Genomic DNA, 19,294 nt, shown 5'->3' on the forward strand with positions numbered 1-19,294 from the left:
ATGATACACGAGTTGTGTATGACTGAAGATTTCATTGACGCTCATCCGAATGCAACACATTTGTATGCCATGACATATTTTGTGCCCAATTGTTTTGATAGTCCATGACAACCCATCTATAGGCCTCATCCTCAACATACCAGATAACCAGAGGTATCCCAACCTAAGGAATGGCTCACTGAGACTGGAACTGGATGGAGTCGGCACAAATGGTTGGGCCAGATACAAGATGCGAACAACGAAAGATGACCCAGCACATAACCCACTCCCATACTCAGTGCTGGGGAAGAAGTAGAAGATCCACCATAGCCACCTTCATAGCCACCATACCCTCCAAATGCAGAACCAGTGCTCTCGAAGTATGGTCCATCAACATATCCACCAGACCCTGCACGTGGTGCTGAGCCGAAGCTCTCGAAGCCACTATCACCACGATTTGCTAGACTAGGGGCTCTCTCCTGTGAAGGATGGTGCACACCATTGCCCAGATAAACCATTATCTTCAAGGCCCAATAACAAAAGTCCAAGCTGAAGAAGGTTGTATGAGTAGAACTGTAGAAGAATGCAAAAAAATGGGAAGAAATAAAGTGATATGGCAAAAAATTGCAAGTTTTTGGCAAAATCCCAAGGAGCAATGTCGATTGTCGAAACCTGTGAACTATATATATGGTTCTCAAAACATGGTTGAATCCTGTTGAGACAGGGTTGAAATTTGGACCAAACCAGTAATGACCCTTTTTTCTTTTTGGTTAGTGTTGAAACCGATACGTCTCGGTTGAAACTTAAAACCAAGCTTAGAACCACCTTTCCAATAAACTAACTGATGCATATACTTGACACCTTGCTTCCTAACTGGTAAGATGATCCTTGTGGTCTTTCTGAGGGTCCCAACGAGAGACCTAGAGTGAGGAGAAAATGGATGATGCCAGGGACAAGATGAACATCTAAAGTCTGAACCTTAATAAATGAATGAGATGGCTTGTTCTCTGCCTTTGTCAACTTATGATTGGATCTTGAACCTGTTAAGTATAACATAACTTAGCTGTTGCCTCTGAAAAGTGAAAACTTGACTAATTACACCGAGGCTGACCTTTGGTGCTTGTTATAAAATTGAGTTTGTAAAGAAGCATTTTTGAAGCTATACACATTTCTTTCTACCAGTGTAGTGCTGTTTTCTCTCTCAGCAACACCATATAACATTGATTAAGAGAAATGGCTTGTGGTTTGTGTTTAAGATACCAAATTAGGGATGAAAAGATTACAATGCAGATCACTGCAGTTGTTGGTATGGAGTGTTAATGGTTGAACCGTGATCTTAGTTTTGTGGTTTTTCCTGTTTGCAGGACCAAAAGATGTGAAGGATGTCTTCTCTGTCTTGAAAGATAGTTCTGCTGATGTTAATGATAGCAGTACCACTGTAAAACTTCAGGTCTGATTTTATTTGTTATTTTTGGTCCAACTATATCTTACTAATTGTTTAATCTGTAGAGTTGTGCAATTTGTAGCAAATTGTTTCTCTTCTCGTTTGCATTGTTTTCAAATGTTATCCTTAGGGACTGGCGCTGCTTTTTCTGTCTGATCACATGTTATTTTCTGATGTCCATGCAGATTGCTTTCAGTCTTCTGTTTTCTCTTGTAATCGGTTTGATATCAGATGCACTAAGCTCAGTTCCAGATAGAGCTTCTGTCCTGTCCCGTGATGCTTCTTTCAGACGTGAATTTCAGGAACTTGTAAGCTGTATAAAGAATAGTTTTCCAATGATATCTGCTTTCAGATGCTTGCTAACAAATCAATACATTCTATAAATTTACTAAAGATATTGAGTCACTCCAGGTGATATCTACTGGAACTGATCCAAATATTGAGGGGTTTGTTGATGGAGTAAGATTTGCATGGACTGTTCATTTGATGTTAACACAAGATGGAATTATTGCAAGTGAAACAGTTTCAGGTGTTTCATCCAGTGACTTGGGAAATCTGTACTCTTGCTTGGATGTCATTTGCTCAAACAATGTTTTCCAGTTTCTTCTGGATAAAATTCTCCGAACAGCAGCCTACCAGGTTTGATTATTAACATATTGTGATTGTTTGAGAGTGGAAAATAGAAATTTGGTGCATGACACATTCTTGCATCGTTACATGTCGGTTACCATATGGTGTCTTGTGTTTGTATGCTGGTCTCTAGTTATTAACAAGCGTTTTTGTGCATGTTTTTCAAATTTAGGGAAACCTGTAAGAAACTTTTGCCATAATTTTTATCCTAAGAATTTACATTTACTCTGACTATTTTCATTGGACACCTGATTCAATTCTTGGAGCTTATAGGATGCATCTATGATGAAGTGTTTAGCTCTGCATATGTATGGGTGATTGTGGCTGTGTCTGTTGCCTATTTCAGAATCTCAGATTCATTAGTATAAATTCCGCTCTTGTCGTACATGGACTTTTATGAACATATTTAATCGTGTGGTAACTTCTTAGTTATATGCATCCCTGAACATAGTTTAAGAATGAAGAATTCACATTGTTACTGTTTGTCTTTTTCTGTCTAGGTTTAATATCATGATCGAAGATTAGTCCTTTGGTCCCCCATCGTATGTTACTAACTTTATCTTGTTTTTATTATTAAATTTGAGGTCATCGGGTGATGTATGAATTCCTTCAAAGGAAAAGTTGGGATACTAAAAGAGCCACCAGGGAGGAATAGCTATCCTTCCCAAAGCAAGGGCAACCTACTTGAGGCCTGAAGTTGGCACTGCAAATTTTTCCATGCATAAGCCCCCCAATCTCCTCTTCCTTTCCTATGAATGAAAAATTGAATGAGAAACAGTACCCTACATGCTCCTGCAGTGGCCACATCAAGGTTTGCAAAAAACATCCTTTACACGGTTACACCATCACGTGTAATTCTCAAAAAATAATGAAATTCCACTGACATGGTGTGGACTGTGGCGGAGGGACAGTAGAGAATTGGGAGAAATTTGAGAAGGAACTCAGAGTTGCAAGGGGAAGATGGGTCACGTAATCACACACTCACCTTGAGCAAAACCAATTTCAATTTTGTCTATCGCTTACAAGAAATTCCCATAATTAAAGAGTTGAAACTGACTCCCAACTTGACTCTAAAACTTATTAACTTGCATTCAAACTCTGTTTCCTAATCCAACTCTAAAACTAATAAAGGGTTCAAAATTAAGTAGCCTACTATCTCCTACATATCCTACCCAAAGCAGATAAAGGACATAAAGATTAAATTAAACTACTTCTAACCCTTGTTGGACCAAAATCTTGGGTTGGACCGGTTCTGTCTAGGTTTAGGTTTCCAAAGCTGGTTATGCTGGTCCAACCATAGTTATAATTTCGGAAACCCCTTAAAAGAATCCGACCCATGGCAAGCACTACCTCACCTTTCATACGAGGGTTGGCTCTTCGCTGTTCTCCCATTAACACCTAAAAAATAAGACTAGGAACCAACGTACGTGTCAATCCAATTTACTATCTTGAAGGCACAAAATTATTTCGCAAGTTTTGATGATTTCAACCCACCTAGAGATGACCAAGTTTCGATGGTTTCGACCCTAATTTCAGAAATTCTGACCCAAATTTCTAGCAAATAGCCCAGAAAAAAGGTTTTAGAAATTTCACCTAAATTTCGGTTTTGACTAGGTCGAAACCTGGGCCCAACCGGTCAAGTGTTACTGTATCAGATTGCCTGATCAAGACTTAAAAAAAAAAACTTATTCCTTGGTGGCGACGTGTGGCTCGGTTTAGTTTTTAAATTTTGGTGGAGTTTTAGGAATGATTGGATTTGGACTTCCATTATGTGGCACAGTGATGTAAGATCGAATCACAGGTGATCCAATCCCAGGCAAGATCTTTACTAAATCCAATATAAACCAAATTGAGGGACAAAAAGAATGAATAAGAAGGGATCACACAATTAGATATTGCACAAATCCAACCAGAGAGGGAGAAATCGCATAAAGAAAAGGGGAAGGGGAATCACAAGCCTTAAGGCTCTCAAACGTTAACTCAATTCATCATTCTTCAAATCTGTCCCAAACATTGAGTTTATGCAAGTATTTAAAAGAAAATAATAAGACTCCTACTTAGACTCTAAAACTGAAACGAAAACCCTACTTCTCTTATGTATCCTACCACAAAACAAATATGATAAAGTAAAAGACATATTAATAAACTAAACTACTACCAGCCCACTCTAACTAAGCTAATGAATTAAATCCCGTTTTCCTACTTTCTACCCATATTCTAGGCCCATTAAAGTGGCCAATTACGAAGAAAACCCATGGGAAGAAAGGCTCAACACATACATAACCCAGCCCAAGGCTTATTTACAATAAAATAAGCCCATTAACTGACTTATCTACATCACACAGGTTATGTGCTGGCCCAGGTGATGAGTTGTGTGGAAACTTGTAGATTATGTCTTATCATTATTATTACTGCTACTTTTAATATTACCATTGATATGTTTGTTGTTGTTGCTATAATTATCATTTATTTTCTTCATTATTTTACCTTTTTTCTTTGTACCTAGAGCTTTTGTTGTATTGCAATACTTTCTATTTGATCCCTCTCTCATAAATCTAATTGATACGACATGTGGCTTATTAAAAAATGCCCTTCCTATAGTAGCCAAAAGCCTTATTATCAAACTCAAATATTCATTAAATAATGTTCCTCTTAATTGTTTAATTAGGAAGTAAATGAAGAGGACCTCCTAGGCTCATATAGCATTCCTACTAGAAATTGGAGATAAGATAAGAGTCAATTTCTGTCCAGATTGAATCGAAATTGGAATAGAGTCATTTGTTTGTCTCTGATATGGCCACTTCATTGGGTATTTGGGTGTGGGTGGTGATGTGGCATAGGCTCATAGCCTTATAAGGTGGCGGTCCCATATGCTTCCATGCATGCATTTTTCTGATCACGTCTCTCTTGTCCGTATCAATTCACTGGATGGTTTAGAATATACTATCAATATGTGTTATTTAGCATCATTTTTTTTTAACATGACATCCTCCCAATAAAATGCTTACTGTCTTATGCTTGTTATTTGAACAGAATGATGATGAGGATATGATCTATATGTATAATGCTTATCTTCACAAGCTGATGACATGCTTCCTTTCTCATCAGTTTGCCAGAGACAAGGTAGGTTGGAATTTACCCTTTTGTGTCACAATTAGATAATTTATAAAGTGCTTTTTCGAAATAATTGATATGCAAAATATGAAGCTCACAAGTTTCTCATCAAGATTTCTACATGCTAATACTAATAGTCAATCGGTTTTGTAAATAACTCCAAATGGTAGTCTGGTTTCCGACCCTAGGTTTGTACGTTGTATGCTGCTGTATACGTTTCTAATACAATATATTCTACATAAAATTTAGTACTAGAAACACATAATTCAATTAAAACAACTTAATTATGTGTTCGGAATGAATAAACATAAAATTAGACACCATTTCGTAATTAACAAATGTTATACATGGTTCATTACAAACTTTCCATTGGACGCTTCTGCCTATCCTAGATTCCTAGTACCACATCGCATTCCGGGAAGGTTGAAAACCACTAGGAGATTGTTGTTGCTGCCGAAGCGAGTTATATGCTCCAATTGTATCACAAATGCTGGCCATGCCATAGTATGCTGGAAGAAACACTCGAAGTCCTCCACAAATGCCTTATAAATGCTCGAAGTCCTATGGGGTCTATCATATTAAAAATTTGAAGGCCAACGGCTAAGTATTTATTCTATTTTTTGTATTTTTTTTTTTTGTTTTGTTTTTTTTGTTTTTTTTTGTTCTTAGAGAAGTGATATACCTTCGACTTTGAATCTTGCAAACAACTTCCACAAATGCAGCAAAGCATCATTGTAGTTGCATTTCAGTTTTGCCCAACAAAGATATTGGGGCGATTTGGCAAAAGATCACAAAAACTGAGGTTTTCTAGGAGGTTTCCCTTTTTCTCGTTATAATTGTCAAATTTAGATCCATTTTGATCGAAGGGTTTGTATCATTTTGGCCGAAATATATCGAAACCTGAAACATGGTTGAACAAAATTGGTGAGACCCAGTATTGCACCTGGTTTTGTCAAGACCCAAAACTTTTGCGAAATTTTGAACATTGGTTGCTTGAATGCCTAGCTCAAGTGAGGATATATCCACTTCCATCAGGAGAACCATGTGAACCCAACATTTTAACTTACCATTGTCTCAAGGATGTACTTTGGATCTGTAATGGGGATGATGCTCGTTAACAATGAGTTGCATGGTTGCCTGTCTACCTAGCTCAGGTAGGGTATATTTCCACTTCCATCAGGAGAACCATGTGGACGGTGAACCTCAGCATTTTAATTTAACATTATGTCAAGAGTGTACTTTGATCAGCATTACCATTTAATAGTGTCTTAATAAATGTGGCATTTTGGAAGTTTTCTCTCAACATGTTCTTATTTGTTATCTGGGCTACCTGTTTTCCTCTTCTTTTTGGCGAAAGGAGGGGCAAGAAAAGCAGTACAAAGGAAGCAGCTTAAAGGGCGCAGGGATGAAATAAATATTAACGTGGCAAAGAAACAATCATATACATTCTGGGTCCCATCATCATATAAATGCTAGGTCCCATCTGGGCTTGCTCATAGGACTAGTTAAAATTCTTTTCACTGTTTTCAAGTACTGAAGGGTTCAGATTCAACATTACCATATTGATGGTTATCAAGTCGGGCTGTTGCACCCTGGTGTAATGATCATTGCACTATCGCTTATTCTTTTCTTAATTTTGCACCTCGGGCCATGGGACTCGTCTAATCTTATTCATCTTTAATTTGGGGACAGTTTGTTTTTTCGGTTTGTTTTTGTTGTCCCTGTAGTGTGGATCCACATAATTCTAGTTGTCAGAAGTTAACTAGGTGTCTTCTATGATCGGCCAGTTATTTCTTGGCTTTTGGAATTAAAGAAAAGATTGTTATTGATGGAGAAGATCAGCTGTAGAAACCTTAATAAGTCTCTGTCTTCTCTCATCTTTCTTTACTTATTTTTGATTTATCATTCTTCTATCTCTTTCTACATTCCTCTTCTAATTTATCTATTTTCTCTATTATTAATTAATATTGTTTGTGTAGTAGTTTTAATCCTTTTTATGGCTTACTATTTGCCTATATGCTTAGTTCATCTCTGTTTCTGCTCGTAATCCGCATGATGCCGAGCCGAATTCCAATGATCGAAATCGGATCACTTAGGGTCCACAAGAATGACTAAGAAGCTCAATGTAATGGTTGAGGGGTATTCTTGTAATTTCAGAAACAATTTTAAGAGCTTAAAAGAGAGGAAAATAAATAATGGGGACAAACTGAAATAGAAATTGGAAAGAGAGGGATGTTTAAGAATTACACAAGGGAGTAATAGAATATAACCTTACAAAACAAGGGCTTACTTGTAATAACCAGAAGTTAAATGCATAAAACAATAAACAAAAAACCTTTCTTCTTCCTCCCGATAGAACACCTAACGGCAAACCAGTGTAGACCTTCAAAGGAGAGACCTCCTTCACCACTGGGTTGTTGAACCTGCAAGCTTAGGACAAGGATCGAACCTTCAAGCCCTATTGGATGCATGTGACAACCAGAAGTGATAGATTTCCCAGCAAGAACTAATTTGTTCTGCAACTCAATCCAGCGCAGGCACAGAACCAGAGCTGAAGTTCTAGATCTTCCACTAGAAGTCAAGGATTGTCTTGAAGTTGTGCAAGGTGGATCGTTTCTATGAGAGGGATGGGCCTTTAAAACCTCAGACTGGTCAAAAGTGTATCAGGAGAGATCAATGGCCAAAAACTGGGCTGGAAGTACCGCCCAGAACAGGGTATAACAAGAAAAACCCAGAAAATAAAGGAAAAAAAAGAGGATGAGGAAGAAGAAATAAAGTGAGAGATCAAAAGAGAGAAGAAGAAGATAAGAGAAAAACCAGAAGAGGGAAGAAAATCAGAAAAGGAGGAAAAGAGGGTCGGCAGCCATTGTTCAACTAAAACCTAAATTCTCAAATTCGTTTCAAAAATCTAACCATTGAGTTCATCCATTACATGACTAATATAAAGGAAAAATCAAACAATTAATGGAAACTATTCTAAAATTAGAAGCTAGCTAATTAAAAAGAAATTATTTGTAGAACAAAAGCAAATCAAATCAAAAGATTTTTTTTTTTTCTAAGTTCATCGTGCAACTGCATCACCGCAGGTTCTATTCATTCAACTACAATCCTGGCTTGTTTTCATCAATTCTTCGTCTCTTACTAGTTTCGGATTTTTGGATTTCTATAAATTCTGGAACTCACTTTCCTGGCTGGCCACCTTTTCTTTATTTCATCACTTGCCACATAGAATACTTGGGTGGATGGGGATGTATCCACTTGATAGAGGACCCAACACCTATCTCATTTGTCAGATTTCTTCCTGAAACAAATTTGGAAGTGGTTAAAAATAATTTTGAAGTTTCAAAAAATCGCTAGAATGCACATCTGTATTGGAGGTTCAGTTCAGTGATTGAATGTGTTATCCAGTCTATTCAGTGATTCATTCAGATGCTCGCATGGATAGATATAGTTTAATGTAGTTTCAAAAATTGTTTTTCCTTAAGAAATCTGATATATCAAATTCCGTGAAACCCCTTGGGTTTGTTCAACTGTATTACCAGTAGCCGTGGAGCCTAGTCTATAAAGCAGGTTGAGAGACATGTTTCAGAACATTTATAATGCCTTTGTGGACCATTAAGTAACCATTCTAATATTCTGCTAAACGTATAGACATTAGACTGGTTTTAAAATGATGAGATGATTGCTACTACAGTAACGAGGATTATGATTAATCTAAGTTTTCTAATATTCTCCTACGATTAGACATGTGAGATGGAGAAGGCTGTGTTTATGCATTTCTTTGTATCTTCTTCCAATTTGGATTTCATATTTACCACTTTCTTTTGGTTTGGTTTCTTACTACCTTTGATTCACTTGGTTGTAAACTCTCTTCTAGGTGAAAGAAATGAAGGAGAAGGCTATGAGTGCACTTAGCCCTTACCTCGTGGCTGGATCACATGATCTCAGACATGGCACTGATGCGAATTCTCAAGAGACCATTGAAAGTAGTCCCCAACCATTTGTCTCTCTTTTGGAATTGGTTAGCGAAATCTATCAGGTCAGTATTTATTCTTTTTCTTAATCACTTATAGCTATTCTATTTTTATACCTTATTTATGAACCGATAATTGCTGAATCAGTATGTCATCATTTCACAGTGTTGTTACTATGGTTCATTAGTGTGTATTTATGTGTATTGGATGATGCCTTACGCTATGGGATTTATTTAATAATAGGTATTCGGACAATGTTTGTTCCCAGTGGAAAATGTGTGTTGTTCTGCATGTATTTCAAAGGCTTCTTAGGCCAGATTTGGTATGACTTATATTCCAATTTCAAATTGATTTCATGAAATAGTCAATAAGTAGATTTTTGGTCAAGAAATTGAAATTGTTTTGGGTGCATCAGTCTGAATCCATTTGGTGGTTCAATTTCTGAGAATAGATTCTCGATGTTTATTTGGGAGAGGGTGGTGGTGGAGAGTGTGGAGGCAGGGCCAGGAAGGGGGTGGTGGTGATGATGAGGGAGGTGGTGGTGGTGGGGTGTGGTAGTGGCGATGGTGGCTAGGTGGGTTAGAGATAAATGTTTGTTTTAGTTATCTCTCTTGTATAGACTATAGACTACTGTGCTCGGTCAAGGTGTATGTTAGAAAAAAGGGCTACCTTTTATATGTGCTTTGTTTGGCTTGCTGTATCCATTTTCCCATCTTTTTTTTGCAGGCATATAACTTGTTTGACTTGCCCATTACAGTACTTTCTGGCAAGTGTGGGACTTTAATTTTCTTAAATGGAAGTTGTTTCTTTAAAACTCTGACCAACCACAGTAGCCTCAGAACTGTAGAGGTGTGAAGACGTTTTGGTGTTTTTGCATAGTCTTTGTGTTCTCTTCTGACCTCTCAGATGAAGCTGATGTCTAGTGTACCATTAGCTTGCATGCATTTTTTTGGATATATTTCTTTGGTTTTTTTTATGTTCCAGAAATGAGAATTAATCACCTTCTGCTGTGCATTACATTTTACCAGAAGGAACCGGAGCTGTTGTCCAACAATGAAGTCTTGTGGACATTTGTAAACTTTGCTGGAGAGGATCATACTAATTTTCAAACCCTTGTAGCTTTCTTGAAAATGCTCAGTGCCTTGGTATGTTAAACATGCTTCAACCCTTTTCATAAATCATAAATTTTGGTATATACTTAAATTAATGAATTTTGTTTCTTAGGCTTCCACTCAGGAGGGTGCTTCCAAAGTTTATGAGCTACTACAGGGTAAAACCTTCCGCTCTGTTGGATGGAGTACCCTGTTTGATTGCTTGTCAATTTATGAACAGAAGTTCAAACAATCCCTTCAGAGTACTGGAGCTGTATTACCCGAGTTTCAGGAGGGTGATGCAAAAGCACTTGTTGCGTATTTGTTCGTTCTTCAAAAGGTTTGAATTACTTTGTTTGTGCAAATTTTATATTATTTGCAACTTTCTTCTGGTTGGCTTTATAACATTTTAATTTACAGGGTGTTGTTCCAATGGAGTCATATTAGTATGCACCCATAGGCCTATCTGTCATCTTTATATTGTTAGATCTTTCAATTGTTCTTTTGGGATGGCATTGTTGTAACACATTGAAAGGGATGTAGGAGTCATGATGAAAGAGAATGAAACAGGGGAGGCGGGTGAGAGAAGATAACATGAATCACAGAATGGAGTTCCTAGGCGTTGCCAATTGATGCAGAATGAAACAGGGTAGGTGAATGAGAGAAGTTTACATGGGATCACAGAATGACAGTATGGAGTTCCCAAAAGGTTTTGCTTGTCTGGTTACTTCTCCGCAGGGGAGAGTCTTGACTCTCGAGTGAAGAAGTTGGAGAAAGAAAAGCTTTCCTCCAATGTTTTATCATGATGAGGTTATTAATGGTACTTGGAAGGTTGGAACGTTGATCATAGAGAAGGCATTTTCTCCTAATAGTGGTTGGCTAGTTGGAACATTGTTTCCTAGGTTAGATTTAGGAGAGCTTTTGAAATATTTTTTTGTTTCTATCCTATAATCAGTTGAGTATTTTCGAATAATATAGGGAAAAAGGAAGAGTCTTACTGGTTTCAAATAAAGGCAGGTTGGAACCTTTCTGTGGGGTCGAGCATAATTAAGAGTGCACTCAACTATGGTTGAACAATACTTTGGTGTTTGTGTAACGTTACCTTGGTTGCAAATTTGGGGACATGCCTGTTGTATTTGAGGCTGATTCAAATACCTTGTCTAGTCTTATGAAAAGACCGATGATGCAACATTTATCTAGAACTTTAACATTACTGATTCCTTACCCTGTCTCCATTTTTGTTATGACATTTGCATTAAAACTGTAATGACAGGTAAGAGGGAGGAATATCCATTTCAGGTGGGTGGGGGGTTTACTTGTCATGCACTAAACATTGGTAGCAATAAACTAACTAGGTGAAAAGTTTGTGGTACTGCATGTATGTTCCCCTGTTGCAGTGGGAAGGGTGGGCAGATTTGCTTGAGATCCGTATTTGACAAGTTGAGCATTTGTATCATTCTTAATATCAAGGAATCTTAAGTTGCCATTTATCATTGTAATTGTATATTTGTATATGTAACAATAACAGAACCTGAATCAGTACCTGGACAGAGAGAAGATGATGCAGTTGGGTGTGGGAAGATTTGGGGTTAATTTAGCACTTCAAATATTTATTTGTTTCCTTATTGTTTGAGTAAGGTGTCGGTCAAGTTAATTGAGAGATTCAAATTTTTATTTCAGTTGCTAATTTAGGTTAGTTTTCATTTTAATTAGTTTCCAATATTATGCTTTGATTTTCCTTTATATAGCCATGTAACGGTGAAGATTTCCGTTTTTTTGGAAGAATTGAAATTAGATTGAAGCTTTTGGCTTGAACCATTGCTGCCGAGAGGCCTGCAAATCCCTCCCTCCTCCTTTGATCTTCTTCTTCTTATTTTCCTGCTGTATTTTCCCTTTAACTGGAACTTCTCTGTTTCTGGCAACAGTTACAGTTCTACCCAAGCTCATCGATCTCCTTCGTGGTTGACCTGCTTAGGATGAGGTTTTGGTCGAAGGTTCTCCTCCCTTGGGTGACCCTATCCCTCAATTCTCACCTTTAACAACTCAACCTGTCTCCACATCTGAAACCCTAACCACCACCAGTTTCAGTTGCAGGAGCCTTCCATAGCCTCATATCTGATTTCCTGGTATGATTAATGCTTGCATCTGGTAGGGACATGAGTTACGAACTTGCTCTTCCAGTTTCAGCCTGGTTGGATGTTTGATAGTTGAATTTCATCACCTGGAGCTGAGAGACATCCACTGCTGGTTCGATTTCTGAAGGTTGAAGAAGAAACCCTCTTCTTCTTATTTGTTAATAAAGGCATGATTTCTCGTATTTTCATAAAAGTCCTCATGTCCATAGAATGCTTATATTTCATCTCCTCTTCAGTTAATTTACAGATAAGCCCACTTTTCCACACTAAACTTACTGTTTACCCGACCAGACTCTTTTAATCCTTTTCACAAGGGTTTAATTGTGCTTTGAATTTACAAGATTGCCACTCAAATGTAAATTTGAGCTATCTATCACTCTTGTGGGCCCATTAGCGATCCGAGTCCCGTTTTGGAACCCGGATCCGCATCAAAAGTGAAGAGAGGCAAAGAGAGAAGTCGAAGAGAAGAAAAGACGAGAGAAGAGAGCCCACGGTTTGAGTAATGAGTAGAACACTCAAACTGTGGGTGGGGACCTATTTATATTAGCATAAAAGAAATGACATCTAGAGATTGGGTCCACGACTAAGGACTGACTTAATAATAAGAAATGAAGACTTTAGGATAATACCCATAATACCCTTAAAGAACCGACAAACCGAAGCACCCAAAAATCGACACCATATAACTTAACTATCCACCTCAAGCTGGAGCATAGATATCACCTATGCTCAGCTTAGAACACCCTTGGAGAAATACATTTTGAAACAAGGCTTTGGTAAACAAGTCCCAACTTGATTATAGAGTGTAAATCAATTTCTTCATAACTGCATCCTGAACAAAATGACAGTCCATTTCAATATACTTGGTCCTAAAAAACTGGATCGCTAGCAATATAAATAGATGCTTGGTTATCATAAATCATGTCCATTTTTTTTGCTGACCAGAAAACCAAGCTCTTGAACAAAGGATCTAAGCCATATCAGCTCAGCTGCAGTGTGAGCCATTGCTCTATACTCAGCTTCAACACTAGACCGGGGCTATGTAGTTTGCTTTTTACTCCTTTATTTAACAAGATTACCCCCAATAAAGGTCCAATATCTTGTAGTAGATCTACGATCTCCATCAACACCAGGCCAATCAACACTAGGATAGCCAATAATATTGGTGTGTCAATTAAGGCGATAAATAAGACCTTTCCCTCGAGCACCATTAAGATATCTTATTATATGACATGGTGCTTCCTGATGAACCTGCTTAGGTGTCCCCGCTTAGATGTCCCCATAAACTGACTAATTCCAGGCTTATGGCTAAACATTCCTGTCTCACTCAGAAGGTTAAAAGCATACCTCTGCCAAGACAAGCTAAGCCTTTCTTGCATCGATTAACCTCAATGCAAATCACTATAGAGAAAGCATGTTTTATGTCTAACTGAAAAGAGGCCAATCAAAATTAACAGCTGAAGAGATCAAAGCTCCCTTAGAATTCAAGCGAGCAACATGAGAGATTTCCAAATAGTCAACTCCATAGGTCTTAGTGTAGCCCTTAGTAAAATTGAGTTTTGAAGTGCTCAATCAAATCGTCAAGGTTATATTTACTGGTATACACCTAATGACACCACACAAGATCCTTGGCAGGAGGTAGATTTATTATAGTCCAAGTCTTGCAAGAAAGCAAGGCATCCATTTCCACATCTAAGGTTGACTTCCACTCTCAGGCTGAGACAAAACATCTTTGTATTTGGTAGGAATAGAGTGAGAGGTCAATGAGAGGGAAAATATACAAAGAGAAACAGTATGATGGGAAATAGAAACATAATCAGCAGTCAGATAGGCAACCGAAGAGTTATGAGTAAATGAACGAGTACCTTTTTGAAGAGCAATAGGCAAGTTATTGGTAGAAGAAAAATTGGATTGGGAGAGCTATGGAATGGCAACTTGCGATGACTGCTTGGGATGACCCTTGTATACCTGTAATGCTCTTATCGACAAAAGGAATGACTTAAGAAGTTTGTGGGAGGCTAGGATAGATAGGACCAAAGTTGGATAACACAACACCAAAGTTGGGAGTACTCTAAAAAAAAAATAATATAACATTACCACTAACAAAGTGCTGATGAGTGTCTCATGGGCCCTCCATCCCTCTATTATCTACCACCTTGATGTTCCCCCTTTCTTTTTGTTGGGCCCCTTGCTCTATGTTGTTGCTTCCCTCCCTTTGAGGGTTTGCCCCTTTTGGTCCCTCCCCCCCTATGATTTGTTTTTTCTTACCTATTGGTAATGAATTTATTTATTCACAAAAAAAAAAAAAGTGCTGACGAGGGATAAAATCATAACAACTGTAGCCCAAATAGAAAGATGCTTTATAACATGAGAGAATTTATCAATGCTTGGACGAAGATTATGAATAAAACATGCGCAACCAAAAATACGTGGTGGTAGACCAAATAAAGAGCTGTGGAAAACAACAGAGAAGGGAGCATAGTTGTCACGGCATCAAATCGATCCAAGGCGGTGGAGGGGTGGCTAATCGATTTGGCAATGAATCTCCCATTATGGCGTTGCCATGGCGGTCAAATCGCCCATGTGTCATTTTTTATTTTCCCTATTTTCTAAAGTTATTTAGTATGCTATTTTTTTATTTCCCCTATTTTCTAAGAAAAAATATAGTAGACATTAGAATGTAGACAATAGACAAGTATTTTAATCCATCCAAATCAAAAGATAAAGACATTGCTGAGAAATAACAGAAAATGATTCCTTCCATCCTGCATCAATAATTGCACAAGACCACATTGAATTGACAAGTGGGGGAAAAAAGATGCACACAGGCCAACAAGACATTATTATAAATTTGTAAAAAAATTTATATGAACCAACATATATCATAGACATAGATTACAATGGCTTTTCCCCCTAGCACATAGACTTACCTTGCTTAATATTAATTCAATCCACAATACAAAACATGGTTCTTAATCATGGAAAATCTGGTAATTGAAGACCACAATCTGACAATTGACTGCTAGAAAATTTGCATCAATGAAAAAGACAATACAAGTATACAACATCACAAAAAAAAAAAAAAAAAAAAAAACCAAGAAAATCAGAACAGAAACCTAGACACACTTCGAAATGGAAAAGCAATATGGTGATGTTTGTCAAGCTCAAAAGCTTCAAATTTATAAGAGGGGTAGACTTGCAACTGGGGATCATAAGTAGTAGTTTGGAGAGAGAAAGATGTCCCAGTAGATAGTGCCAATGTAGAGGAGAAGCACCAATAGAGGTAGCATATGCTGTCATATATGAGGAAGCAACAGAAAAGTAGTATAAGCCATCCTTTTCATGCTCTCTTCTTATCGTTGTATTTTTCTAGAGTTCTTAAAGAAACACAATAAAAAAGGGCGTACTCGGTGCATGAGGCTCCTGCATGTGCGAGGTCCCAAGGGGGGTGAGAACTACAAAGCCTTAAGATGTTCTTGAAAAAACACAATGCAAAGGGTAGAAGGTGATGGAGCAATTAAGATGTTTTGGAAATTGACTAACAAATAAAAGGTTGACTAGTAATTTAGGAATGAGTACAATAGATAACAAAATAGAAGAAGTCAATGGAATGACACCATGACCAATATCATTAGTAAAGGTACATTTGCAAGTTTGACTAGGGATGGACAATTAGAAAGCTAAAAAGAAGAGAACAAGTTTGGCTTACCGGTCATGTGCGAGGATGCACAGTCAATGACCTAAGGAGTGGAGGATGAGGAAGACATGTGGATATATACATGAATGAGCTAGGGTGGCAGTAGATGTTGAAGTGGATGTCTAAAGATGCTAGAATTGTTTTAGTAGTTGATTAAACATATCATCACGAGTGACAAAAGATGAGGCACCTTCGCCAGATGAAGAAATTTGAAGTCATGAGGTGACACCACTTCAGTACTCCTAGCAGGCACAATAGTGTTAGTAGACCGTTGTTGTGCCCATTGGGGCTTACCATGCTTGATCCTACACTTTTTAATTGTGTAATTATTGACCACAATGAGTATGCTGTCTGATGAACTGAGTTGATTGCTAGCAGCCACGTCACCCATATGATGTCCACAACCTCTTGCCTGAACCACGACTTCTGCTAGGAAATCTAGAGCCAAGACCGCCACCACCATTACCAACAAAAATTGCAGAGCTGTCCTTAGAAGAAGAAGTGGCTTCAGATTTAGATAGGGAGGAGGACACGATCCGTTGAATCCCGCAGTTACCCTCATTCATAGAGGGAATCTTTTCACCAGCTAATATCTGACTTATGAGTTTTGACAGGCTAAAAGTTAGTGTTATCCTGACAAATTTGGCAACTAGGAATTCAAGACATTGATATTTAAGAACTTCAATAACAGTAGAGAGGCGCTAGTTACTAGTACCCATCGAGTTCCTTCCTCATGCCCCTTTGTGCACTACAGTAATTGCCAACAGATTTTCCATTCTGCTCCATTGGGAAAATGTCTGTCCCCCAAATCTAAAGGAGGCCTGGGCCTCAGGCGGATCAAAGACATTAACTCAGCGGGTGTCCTCAAGCTCGAGAGTTGTGACTAAGCAAAACTGCATCTGGGTGTCCTGGGTTTACTCCCATCTCTTAAAGAAAGACTCCCTCTGGTCCACTTCCCTTGGCTTGGATGCCTCCTGGGTTTGGCGAGGTATCCTCAGCCTCAAGCCCATGGCCATGGATGCCATCTCATACTCCATAGGCAATAGTGCCTCTACCTTCCTTTTGCTCGATCCTTGGCACTCGTCTCTAGTGTTCCTTCATGTGGTTAGCTCCAGGATCATCTATTCCTTTGATTTATATCGTCTTGCTACTGTCTCTTCCATCATCCCGAATGATGTCTAGGCCCCTCCCCCCTCCCCCCTCCCCCGCTAGATGACATTTGGACCAATCTCCCATTCTCCCTGCTCTCCCCTTGGCCATAGAGGCAGGGAGGACTCTATCCTATGGAAGCCTTCCCCCTCAAACCTATTTAGTTCCTCTTCTGCCTGAAACTTTGTGAGATCAGAAGCCCCCCTTGTCCTTTGGAGGAAACTTCTTTCGTTCAAGGGGCACATCCCCCGTCATGGCTTCATTGCATGGCGGGATTTTACCAACTGTCTTTCCATCCAGTCCTTACTCAACTATAGACACATCCAAGTTCCTCCCGCTTGTTGTCTGTGTTGGAATGACATTGAAGATGTTGGTCATCTGTTCTTATCCTGCCCCTTCTCCTCCATCATCTGGAAAGAAGTCCTAGGTCGCTGTTGGCCCTCCAGTAGGAGAGTCCTCCCTTTCAGTAGAGAATGGATCTGGGTTGATATGACATTTTAGGGGCCCACCATATGTGACATTGCTACAAAATTTGCGTTTTGTGCCACCCACAACCACCTCTGGGTCCGAAGATGGACGTCCAACTCTTGCTCATACAACAAGATTTGGAATGCCATCTTCTTTGACGTTAGCACTAAGCTCGCTTACCTCCCCCACCGTTCAGTTAGAGATTACTCAAGGAATAGGCTCATTGTTGTTTCCTAGGGACCTTCCCTCTCTATCATCTCTTCTTCTCCCCCCCGCTGATGGCTTGTATCCCGGTGTAGTGTTTTCCCTTCTGGCAGGGCTTGTCCTTTTTTTAGTCTCCTTGTGAGGCACCTCCTGCTCCTCCCCCTGATGCAACTCGGCGATGGAATTAGTTGCTATCTTTTGACTTGATTTTTATTTACTTCCTTTATTGGTTAGAGATTAGATTAACAGTCTTTTATTTAGATTTGATTTTTATTTTAGTTGCTATTTGGGTTTAGTTTCCATTCTTAATTAGCTTCCAAAATTGTCATTATTTTTTCTTTAAATAGCCTTGTAATGGAGAAGAACTCAGTTTTTAGAATTGAATGAAACTGAAATTAGATTTTGGATGAAATTATGGCTGCCGTGGGCTGCTTATCTCTTGTTCTCTTTCTTTGAAGGTCCCTCTCTAAACTATTCTCTTTTTCCTTCTTATCTTTTTTTTTCTCCTTCCTACTACTAATCTCTGTTGCTGTTATCGTTTCCTTGTTCTGGGCGGTAGTCACAGCCCCAGTTTAAAGGATCGGCTTCTTTCTCCTTTAAGGTTGCTGGACTGAGCTTTTGGTTGAAGGAAGCCCTTCCCAAGGCGACTCTAACCCTTGAATATCAGGCCTGAAGGTGACTCCTGCTGTGAGAAACAAAAACCTGCAACTTAGGTTACCTAAACCTACCGCCAGATCTGTTTGCAGGCATTACAACCCCTGTTTGCATTGCTGTTCTGAGGTATTTCCCATCTGAAATCAAGAGGCCCTTTAGTGAAGCATCATCGCCTGGAATCTCAGGCCTAATAGAGGGGATTTGAAGGAGATTTAGCCCCAGCAAGCTGCTGGATTCTGGTTGTCCAAGGAAGAAGAAGAAAGACTTGTGAGTTGTGGTTTAAAACCCTTTAATTTGGTTTTTCCCATTATACCCCTCAAACCCCTTGATTTTTGTCCTTTAGTATTTGTTCTTTTGTGTAAAAGTCCCTCTTTTGTTTTACCTCTATATTAATACCCCTTCCATTCCACCTTTATTTACTACTTACCCATGCCCAATAATTGCTTCCAAGACTACCCCTGGTCCATAATTCTAGTCCCCTTCATATCCCATCAGTTACTTTAACCTCCTTTCATCCTTTTAAGATCCCTTTTATTTACAAGTCTGCCAATTCTTTCTAGGTTTCTTGTAATTACTAAACTGCCACCTCCCTTTAGTTTCAGTTAATTACAGAACTGCCATTACTCCTTATATTTTGAATTTACTACTTTATTGTGGGCCCTAAGCGATCCGATTCCTGTTTTTGGAACCCGGATCCGCATCACTCCCCTTCTTGTATATACTTATCTTTTAATATATTTTATTCATAAAAAAAA

At 38.6% G+C, this 19,294-nt stretch overlaps 1 protein-coding gene across 1 annotated transcript in view; it reads left to right on the plus strand.

The window, feature by feature from the left end:
* The window catches only part of LOC122077997 (nuclear pore complex protein NUP205), a 79,799-nt gene that overhangs the window by 23,806 nt on the left and 36,699 nt on the right, over positions 1 to 19,294 (plus strand). The window contains exons 7-13 of the mRNA XM_042643877.1: positions 1,344 to 1,429; positions 1,609 to 1,731; positions 1,835 to 2,062; positions 5,087 to 5,176; positions 9,045 to 9,206; positions 10,170 to 10,286; positions 10,366 to 10,572. Of these exons, the coding sequence (XP_042499811.1) occupies positions 1,344 to 1,429; positions 1,609 to 1,731; positions 1,835 to 2,062; positions 5,087 to 5,176; positions 9,045 to 9,206; positions 10,170 to 10,286; positions 10,366 to 10,572 (1,013 nt within the window). The remainder of the gene's footprint in view (positions 1 to 1,343; positions 1,430 to 1,608; positions 1,732 to 1,834; positions 2,063 to 5,086; positions 5,177 to 9,044; positions 9,207 to 10,169; positions 10,287 to 10,365; positions 10,573 to 19,294) is intronic.

Source organism: Macadamia integrifolia, chromosome 5 (genome assembly GCF_013358625.1).
Source record: "Macadamia integrifolia cultivar HAES 741 chromosome 5, SCU_Mint_v3, whole genome shotgun sequence".
NCBI lineage: Eukaryota > Viridiplantae > Streptophyta > Magnoliopsida > Proteales > Proteaceae > Macadamia > Macadamia integrifolia.